The sequence below is a fragment of the Bidens hawaiensis genome, unplaced genomic scaffold, assembly GCF_021521415.1.
Source record: "Bidens hawaiensis isolate Kalapana, Puna unplaced genomic scaffold, B.hawaiensis_p1.1 tig00045050_1, whole genome shotgun sequence".
Classification (NCBI taxonomy): Eukaryota; Viridiplantae; Streptophyta; class Magnoliopsida; order Asterales; family Asteraceae; genus Bidens; species Bidens hawaiensis.
Genome location: NW_027505929.1, coordinates 11,379 through 22,458, shown reverse-complemented (window position 1 = coordinate 22,458; position 11,080 = coordinate 11,379). Strand labels below are relative to the sequence as shown.

The 11,080-nt window shown below is 41.0% G+C and overlaps 1 protein-coding gene across 1 annotated transcript; it reads left to right on the top strand.

The window, feature by feature from the left end:
• Positions 1-509: 509 nt before the first annotated feature.
• On the top strand, positions 510-7,567 carry LOC143615990 (protein HEADING DATE 3A-like). Its single transcript, XM_077088965.1, has 4 exons — positions 510-856; positions 982-1,043; positions 1,631-1,671; positions 7,328-7,567. The coding sequence occupies exons 1-4, from the start codon at positions 656-658 to the stop codon at positions 7,549-7,551; spliced, it is 528 nt and encodes a 175-aa protein (XP_076945080.1). The 5' UTR covers positions 510-655; the 3' UTR covers positions 7,552-7,567.
• Positions 7,568-11,080: the final 3,513 nt, after the last annotated feature.

The window sequence follows — 11,080 nt, the reverse complement described above, 5'->3', positions numbered from 1 at the left end:
GTATCGATGATCTCCCATAAGAAAAGCCATGGCGCTAACATCGAACCAAATAGTTATTTTTACAAATACCGAATATTATATATATATATATATAAACCTTCCTTGATCAACTTCACCAATTACATAAAATCTACCATTTTCCCAAAATTGACTTTTCTGTCCTTGTTACATGGTTTGAGTTATGGATTTTAGGTGGTTGTTGAGATAAGATTATTAAATGCAATTTGATAACTACTGATAGTGAAGCATATACCTGTCCCAAATTACCCTTTTTTTCAATTGGAGAAATGTTTACACCATAAGTAATAATTTAACTGCTATATAGAATATTTGAGGCGATGACATACAAATATTGTCCAAGATTCCTAGTTAACCATGTATGAATTGAAAAGGTAACGGATTTGATCCTTCTGTCACTCTGCCTTCTCCACCGGTTTATCTTTCTTATGGGAATCGCTGATATCTTAAACTCATCGATCACATCTCAAACAGAATATGTTTGTGTGCGAGGTATGCTGTCACATACTATATTTCTGGACTACAATATCTCCTATAAATACATAACACCACCTATACTATGATATACATAAACCAACAGATTTGAAAGAAACAACCCCCATCATATATAAAAGTTCACCAAAATTCCTATTTTTATATGACGAGGAGGGAGAGGGACCCGTTGGTTGTTGGACGCGTGATTGGAGATGTCATTGATAGTTTCAGCAGGTCAATTAACCTTACTGTTACTTACAATGATAGGGAAGTTAGCAACGGGTGCACGCTAAGACCGTCTCAGGTGGTGAACCAGCCCCGGGTTGATATTGGAGGTGACGACCTGCGTGCTTTTCACACTTTAGTATGTTTGGTTTCCTTCTTTATTACTAGTTTATGTTCGCTTTTTAACTCATGAACCTGCACAACTACAACAGTAGATTGAGCATAATATACTAAGCTGACGATAGATACATTATTGATATTTAGGTTATGGTGGATCCTGATGCTCCAAGTCCAAGTGACCCTAACCTTAGGGAATACTTGCATTGGTAAGCTGTGCTTTTCACTGAATTTAATCATTTTAGAATAAAATCTTACAAGTAGAATTCTTAGCACATATATAAATGGCTTTCATGGCATTAAATGCACATAAAGAATACTGATTGTTTATGGTTTTAAATTCTTTTAAAACCTGGCAAAAAAGAATGTTTCTTTTAAGATGTTAGATGTCAAAAACGTAAGGCAAGCATGCATCTGCTTTTGTTGAGTAACTAATTAATTGAGATAAATTATAAGTTACATCTTGGCCACATATAAGTAACTTTCATGTCTTTGAAGTAGCTACCACATAAACAAAAAGGCAATCCTGGATATGCAAAACTTTTGGTTTTAATCTTCAGCTCATTGGCCAACTATTTTCTCCTATATATATAACTTTTAGTGTCTAGATTTTTATACGATGTCGCTGTCCAAAACAATGTGAGCTTTTTTGGTTACATATATTCATCTGTTGTACAGAAAACATTCTTGGAAGAATCAAAATATATACAACTTTCTATGTCATATATGATGTTGTATTCTGATCAGTGTAATCTTTTGTTTTTTTATGACACTTTATTCTCTGCAAACCATATAGGTTGGTGACTGATATTCCAGCGACCACAGGAGCACGCTTTGGTGAGTTGTTTTTTTCTGTCCAGACTATTTAAAATGTTTGCAACTTTGTTATATGCTTTTCTTTCTACCAAAACCAGTTACAAGGCTCTTTAATGGTGCAAACCGCAACAAATATGCATCCAAGACAACGTATGCTCCCATTTAGGGTTTTACTTTAGATTGTTTCTTCATTTTTATTTTCATGTGTGGAGTTAAGGTGAGAAAAGAGAAATATAAATAGCTAATTAATTGTAGATGGTTGAAGAAACACTAATCGACCCCGGGCAAATTACGGATAATCTGGGGGTTAAATAGATGTTTCCCACGAGGGTTAGGTCCGGCAAGATGGTTATTCTTCTGATGACCTGCAAAACAGACACCGTGAGCTCGTCACTGAGAAGGGGGGTACCTCCTTGTGACCACCCTCCGGCGTGAGAATCAGACTAGATTGCTCTTGAATATAAGTGTATATTAAGAGAAATGACTAGAGCAGATATCAGATAATATATGAAGATATAAGATAATGATACCGTTCCAAGGTGTTGGAGTATTTATAGCCGAAGGTAGGTTTCCAAGCAGGTACAGCCGGTTGAATAGTATTCCTGTTCTACCAACTGTGGGCTACGCACGTGCCATGCTGATGGTTGGTGGGTAGGCAGTGGCTGATAGTGACCAGGCCGGCTGTGTACTATTCCTTTTCCACCAACTGCAGGCTATGCACGTGCTACGACAGGTTGGTGAGTAGGCAGCGGCTGATAGTGACATTAAGTAGTAGAGCGTGCTGCTCGTCGTACTGTTGTCAGTGAGCTGTCGCAGCTTTGGTCAGATCTTTTGTCCATACCTTGGCAGGTACAGTACAAAAGATCCTCCAGTAGCGTACGGACTGGCTCATTTGGGCGGGAGTTTTCCCGGCTTTGGGCGGGAGTATTCCCGGCTTGCTCACTCCTTCTTCAGGTGACATTGTTGAATTATTTAAGAGTTAGTGCCTTGTGCGTGTAGCCTTGCCGCGCGGGTAGCCTTCCCTGATGGCTAGTATCCCTTGCTGCGGCGGAGTACGTCGACCATTGGGAGGCTTTTCCTGCGGGAACAGCTTGCGTACTGCGCGTAAGGACGTCACGTCTCTGAGCATGGTGGGTCCTGCGGAACCAGTTGGTTTTTGCGCAGACGTCTCTCTTCAAGGTGAGTCTTGCGAGTTTAGTCTTTGCGCAGACGTCCCTCTTGAAGGTGAGTCTTGCGGGTTCAACTGCGCAGACGTCCCTCTTTGAGGTGAGTCTTGCGGGTCCAACTGGGCTCTGCTGGGACCTACCTCTTCAAACTCACCTTGAAGAGAGACGTCTGTGCAAAAACCAACTGGATCCGCAGGACCCACCATGCTCAGAGACGTGACGTCCTTACGCGCAGTACGCAAGCTGTTCCCGCAGGAAAAGCCTCCCAATGGTCGACGTACTCCGCCTGTTCCCGCAGCAACGGATACTAGCCATCAGGGAAGGCTACCCGCGCAGCAAGGCTACACGCACAAGGCACTAACTCTTAAATAATTCAACAATGTCACCTGAAGAAGGAGTGAGCAAGCCGGGAATACTCCCGCCCAAAGCCGGGAAAACTCCCGCCCAAATGAGCCAGTCCGTACGCTACTGGAGGATCTTTTGTACTGTACCTGCCAAGGTATGGACAAAAGATCCGACCAAAGCTGCGACAGCTCACTGACAACAGTACGACGAGCAGCACGCTCTACTACTTAATGTCACTATCAGCCGCTGCCTACTCACCAACCTGTCGTAGCACGTGCATAGCCTGTAGTTGGTGGAAAAGGAATAGTACACAGCCGGCCTGGTCACTATCAGCCGCTGCCTACCCACCAACCATCAGCATTGCACGTGCGTAGCCCACAGTTGGTAGAACAGGAATACTATTCAGCCGGCTGTACCTGCTTGGAAACCTACCTTCGGCTATAAATACTCCAACACCTTGGAACGGTATCATTATCTTATATCTTCATATATTATCTGATATTTGCTCTAGTCATTTCTCTTAATATACACTTATATTCAAGAGCAATCTAGTCTGATTCTCACGCCGGAGGGTGGTCACAAGGAGGTACCCCCCTTCTCAGTGACGAGCTCACGGTGTCTGTTTTGCAGGTCATCAGAAGAATAACCATCTTGCCGGACCTAACCCTCGTGGGAAACATCTATTTAACCCATAGATTATCCGTAATCTGCCCTGGGTCGATTAGTGTTTCTTCATTGGCGCCATCCGTGCATAAAAGCTAGAACTTGAATCTTTTTCAGTTTTTTTCAAAACTTCTGGAAAGATGGTTAACGTTACTCCGGTCCCAAGGCCAGCGAGTGACCAAGAAACCCCGGTAATCACAACCCCAGATACTGGGAGGAACACCGGCGAGTACACAAATTTTACGAACACTACCCCGGTTACTCAAGCCGGGGCAAGTGCAGTAAATTTTACGAACACTACCCCGGTTACCCAAGCCGGGGCAAGTGCAGTAAACAATCATCCCCTGGGATTCATTGATACCCAGGTGGAAAGACAACAGACGAGGCTCCCCCGCCAAACACTTGAACAAGTTAAAGCGTGGGCGGAAGCACGTCAGAAGGAATTCCAAGCTGAGTTGGACGAACGCTTACGTTCCATCCAACAGGCTGACGAATTTGGAAGCACTCAACAGCTCAACATGAGTAGTGAGTGCGAGTACTCGGAGGAATCCGACACCAACGCAAACCCTCGCCATAGGGCGAAAGGGAAGTGTAAGGAAACGGACTTCCAACCGAGAAGGAATTTCGAAGAAACCTTCAAACCAAGGAACGCTCACGCACCTCGTGGCGTAATGAACGCTGAGCAGGCTAATGCGTGTAGAACCCCAGTTGGGGAAAACACGAATGAAACTGCAGCTTCAATGTTGGAGACTACATACTGCGTAAACAACGAGATTCTGAACCAGGTGAATATCGGCTCGAAAGGCTCGATGACACCCCCATCCCAAGAACATGGAAGGGAGTTCAATTACACAGGTTGCATGTAGATCAATTCCAAACTTGTAAAGAAAAGGCCCAAAGCCACTTCTAATGGAAATGATTCTCCTTATCACATTGACGCTGATGGTCTTACATTTATACTTATGAACTTTCCACACTGATATGCCGGTATTCACCGCATAAATATGGAAAGAAGTCGTTGCGTGTGGACGGCGGCAAAACCCGCATAAACACAAAAAACGACAAACCTCCACGCAGGTCAGTTATAGGTGAAGATTGGTCATCCCACTAAATGAAAGTGACGGTCCTACCCGCACAATCATGATAGAGGAAACTGAACACTAACCTATTGACAACCACGCGTCGAACGGTTAACTTATTCAAAACACTGGGAAAATTGCTAAAATAAACTAAAATATGCATGCGCAAGTCATGTAACGTTTATAACGCAAGTCACAAAGATTCAAAAGTAAGCGGGACTATACCCCTTACCTTGGCAACCAAGTAACTATAAGACAGGTGCGGGTACAGTGTCAAGGCAAAACCCGTCACATACTTAGCACCTGCAGGGAATTGAAGCCAAGAATACCTCGACAACCAAGTAACTATAAGACGGGTGCGGGTACAGTGTCAAGGCAAAACCCTTCACATACTTAGCACCCGCAGGGAATTGAAGCCAGGAATGCCTTGGAATTAAAGTAACTATAAGGCGAGTGCGGGTACAGTGTCAAGGCGAAACCCTTCACATACTTAGCACTCCGCAGGGAATTGAAACCAAGAAGGATCTTCTGGGCCATGCTTGCGGAAAGGGATATAACACCCCCGCATAGCGGGAACGTTGAGAACTAGATTGTTGGAAGCTCCAAGATGGAATTGGTTGTTTAACATAATTGATCACTATGTTTAAAACTACCAAAACCCCGTGGAGAATCTACACAAGTGAAACTCAACGCTCCCGACTTGCGAGGAGGTTACACACTTACCCGCATCATACCCAAAGATCAAGCAGAACAGTGAGAAATTCTGCACGTGACATTAGGAAACCCGCGGGAAGAATCCCCGCGGAGAACCTTAAAACTAAACCCTTTTCAAAACCCCTTGCTCAAGTCCAAAAGTTCACCTCACTTATTAACAATTCATGAGAAGAACATTGGACTGGGGGGACTTGAAGAGGTAGGTCCCAGCAGAGCCCAGTTGGACCCGCAAGACTCACCTCAAAGAGGGATGTCTGCGCAGTTGAACCCGCTAGACTCACCTTCAAGAGGGACGTCTGCGCAAAGACTAAACTCGCAAGACTCACCTTGAAGAGAGACGTCTGCGCAAAAACCAACTGGATCCGCATGACCCACCATGCTCAGAGACGTGACGTCCTTACGCGCAGTACGCAAGCTGTTCCCACAGGAAAAGCCTCCCAATGGTCAACGTACTCCGCCTGTTCCCGCAGCAACGGATACTAGCCATCAGGGAAGGCTACCCGCGCAGCAAGGCTACACGCACAAGGCACTAACTCTTAAATAATTCAACAATGTCACCTGAAGAAGGAGTGAGAAAGCCGGGAATACTCCCGCCCAAAGCCGGGAAAACTCCCGCCCAAATGAGCCAATCCGTACGCTACTGGAGGATCTTTTGTACTGTACCTGCCAAGGTATGGACAAAAGATCTGACCAAAGCTGCGACAGCTCACTGACAACAGTACGACGAGCAGCACGCTCTACTACTTAATGTCACTATCAGCCGCTGCCTACTCACCAACCTGTCGTAGCACGTGCATAGCCTGCAGTTGGTGGAAAAGGAATAGTACACAGCCGGCCTGGTCACTATCAGCCGCTGCCTACCCACCAACCATCAGCATGGCACGTGCGTAGCCCACAGTTGGTAGAACATGAATACTATTCAGCCGGCTGTACCTGCTTGGAAACCTACCTTCGGCTATAAATACTCCAACACCTTGGAACGGTATCATTATCTTATATCTTCATATATTATCTGATATCTACTCTAGTCATTTCTCTTAATATACACTTATATTCAAGAGCAATCTAGTCTGATTCTCACGCCGGAGGGTGGTCACAAGGAGGTACCCCCCTTCTCAGTGACGAGCTCACGGTGTCTGTTTTGCAGGTCATCTGAAGAATAACCATCTTGCCGGACCTAACCCTCGTGGGAAACATCTATTTAACCCCCAGATTATCCGTAATCTGCCCGGGGTCGATTAGTGTTTCTTCAATGGTAAATAAGGTAAAGTCTGCTCAATAGTCTGTAACCCGTTAATTCATTAGTGGGCTGTACGTTTTGATTATTTGTTTATGTTTCGTTATTTCGTTTGTTGGTCTTAGTACGCTAAAGCAATTTACTTTCTGTTTAGTTTTAACCAAGTTTCTATCATCGAGTTAGTTTGTTATTAATTGGATAATATGTCCGTGCGTGAGTGTGATTGTTGATCAAGATGGAATTCAAGAAGGTTTTTATGAATCAGAAAGCCGTTCAAAATCATTGGGCTTAGACAGTCAACATATTCTTTTCTTGTTTACCGATTCGCTTATGCAATCTTTAGCATATATAGGAATTTCAAAAGGATTTCACTATTCAAAGTCACCGAGAATATTATGCCCAAAATTTAATATAAAACTATCAAACAAATACCTAATCAATTTTTTTACACATTCTTTTCCTGATTATTGTAGGTCAAGAAATCGTTTGCTACGAGAGTCCAAGACCATCAATGGGAATTCATCGTATGGTTTTCGTGCTGTTCCGTCAATTAGGTCGACAAACTGTATACGCCCCAGGGTGGCGCCAGAACTTCAACACAAGAGACTTTGCCGAGCTTTACAACCTTGGCTCTCCTGTGGCTGCGGTCTACTTCAACTGCCAACGTGAAAGCGGGTTCGGTGGACGAAGGAGATAAGAAGAGTGACATGTCAATGGATCGATACGAATGACTCTATAAACACATCTGCAACATATTACAATTAATAGCCTTCTTTATATGATTTTATGTTAAACGTATAAAAAGGCTGTATGTTGGAAGAATACTTGCAAAGAAATAAGAACACTTTGTGTGAAGTACTAAGGTCAGGTGTAACTTGTAAGACTACATAAGAATTGAAATGAAATAACCTCATCTAAACGTACACTGACGTTCCTCTTTTCCATTTAGTTTTGGTATATAGTTTTTGAAATTCCTTGATGTTGATGCCCAATTATTTAGCCTTATTGGTCTTATTGTTGTAATCAAGTCGCCGGTAATACCTTGATGTTGATGCCCAACTATTTTGCCGTAAAACCTTCCGGAGACGAATTTTTAGATTTTTAACGCAACAAAACATGATTAATTTGCAGTAGAGTTTGTTATTAATTAATCAAATTGAACTCGAAAACGAAACAAAACACGTTAGATTTCTCATTAAACCGGTCTTACATAATTATATGATTTCTACACAAACGAGATACATAACTGAAATTAAAAAAAGAAAAATACAAGAGTAAAATGCCATTTGGTCCTTGTGGTTTGGCAAATAATGCGAATTTAGTTCAAAAGTTTTATTTTTTGTATATAGACCATCCACGTTTCTCAATTCTTGCCAATTGCATCCAAATCACTAATCCCGTTAAATTGAATCGTTAAGTCAGCGTTAGACATCTTTTCACTCTTTCATTATTATATGAGTAAAGTGCCAAAATCGTCCCTCATGTTTGGTCTCATTTGCGAATTTCGTCCAAAAATATTTTTTTTCGCAATTAGACCCTCGATGTTTCTCAACCGTTGCAAATTTCATCCAAATTGTTAACTCGGTCTTAATTCAACGTTAATTCAATGGTGTTACTGTCCTTTTCAATGTTTGTTTATATCCTTATCCTTATTATTATTATTATGTGTTTGTTCGATGACATATATAACAATAATACATATATAACAATAATAATAATAATACATATATAACAATAATAATAATAATAATAATAATAATAATAATAATAATAATAAATTAATAATGTAACAAAGATGTAAAATGACGATAACATCTCGAGTTAACGTTTTAGACCGAGTTAACAATTTGAACGAAATTAGCAATGGTTGGGAAACATCGAGGGTCTAATTGCGGAAACAAATATTTTTGGACAAAATTGGCGAATGAGACCAAACATTAGGGAAGATTTTAGCGCTTTACTCGTATAATAAAGAAAGAGTGAAAAGACATGTCTACCCCTAACTTAACGTTTAAATTTAGCGGGGTTAGTGATTTGGATGCTATTGGCAAGAATTGGGAAACGTGAATGGCCCATATGCAAAAAAAATAAACTTTTTGGACTAAATTCGCATTATTTGCCAAACCATAAGGATGAAAATGACACTTTACTCAAAATACAATGAAGAAAACCAATGTTTGGTTATGACTGCAATTGGGTTACCAAAGGCGAATCGAAGAAAACGACTGAAGGTGGTAGATGTCGGAAGTTTCAACTGAATAAAACTACTGATGGAGGTGGCCTTCATGGGCCTGCGATCATCTTCTCAATCTTTTCCACATGAAGCTTTCAATTGATAAGCACTAGCCGTCAATGGAAGTGATGGTCACAGGTGGTGCAATGGTGGAGAAAGGGGTGGTGGAGGTGAAGGTGGTGTGGCGGTGGAGAAAAGGATGGTGGTGGTTACCGCAAAGGTAGTCAGATGAGGTGGTGTTAGGTGCATGATGGCTTGGAACTAGTAGGGAGGAGAGGAGGTCAGATTTATGGTTTAAAATTAGGGTTAAGGATGCATATCGGTGATGAAGAGATGAACAAACCCTAGTTGTTGATCAATCTCCTCTCTCAATAGTTAGATCTAACACTCCAAGACAGCGCCCGGCGACATCAACTGTTAGCGGCAACACGGAAAATGTCATCGCTAAAATCCTTTGTCGCCGCTAATAGCTACGTTTCTTGTATTGATATGTATATAGATATATGCATATGTGCATGATATACACATACATACATACATACATACATACATACATACATAGGCTAATATTCGCAACAAAACACTAAATTATTGCGTGAACAAAAACAAAAAGACATAAATCGGTTTACGTTTTTATTATTAATTCATATTATTTTTAATCCCATACTTCTAAATAAAAATGTGTATTTTTTGTAAATAAAGAATCATGAAAATAGTTTGTTCAAATGCTTCTCAATTTTAACCTTTAACTTCAACTTCACATGTGTAGGTAATATTACCTACACCTAACTTACATAGTTATAAATTTACATAGTTAAAAAAAAACAAACAAGCAAACAATTTTCTTCTTAAGTTTTCTTAGTTTACGGAGATGCGAATAAGATATCTTAATCATTTTCTCATATGTACAATTTGTTGTAGATTGAATAACGAGTTTATTTTGTTTTGATTGATTTGTAAAAATTTGTGTTCAGTCTGGAAACAATTATATTAGAATTTTTAATATATAACTAGTGGTGAGCTAAGGAAAAAGTAAAAAGTGAAGGAACAAAATATGGGCCAATGAGCGGGGAGAGAGTTGAAAGGAAATGAAAGGATTGGGTGTCGGCCACAAGATTAATTCAGAATCTAAAGATGAAGAAGTACGCCATCTTACTTACTTTTGTATAAAGAGCTACAAGGAAATGAAGGGATTTCATTGGAGAATTCTCTCCCCCATGGGGATTCCTATTTCATTATTTTCATTCGATCTTCGACATCTACACGATTCCTTTTGTTTTTCCACATACTTCTACGATGCGAATATGAAATAGAAAAATTCTGATAACTAGTTGTTTAATATTGATTTGATTTTTTAAAGGTTTAAACTGATATTTAGCTTCTTTTATTTTTAAACTTGCAATCTTAATGATGTCCATATCTACAAGGTTAAAAATTGTGACTTCCGATAACAATGTGATTGAAGAGGTAGGCAAGGTTGTAAAAGTCATTAGGCAATCTCAGGCGATCGACTGGGGAGTTGCGAGTACTCGGGAGTAGTCCGGGATTACTCGAAAAATACCTACGGAGTACTCGGCCGAGGCGGGGAGTACTCAATCTAGGCGGGAAGTAATCAGGGAGTACTCGGCCGCCTACTCGGGAGTTTTACAACATTGGAGGTAGGGTACAAGACCCACCCAAGTGCCATGGCACTATCATAGGCGCCAAAGTAAAACCGGTCAAGCACCAAACATTCCCTGACACCTTGGGAAATGTAGCACCTAAGATCTTCATAAGCATGATACAAAAAAGGTAGCATCTCAATGAAAAGAATGTCTAGCCAATAAGGGAATGACAATACATGAATAGCAGTACAACACAGCAAATGTCACCATCAGTCAACTACTTTACCCACTAGCTAGGGGAATGTGACCCATAGGTTGTATTAAAATGTATATAATATGTCAAACTAAAAAAAGAAAAAAGATTGAAACGGGTCAAAACAGGTTGACAT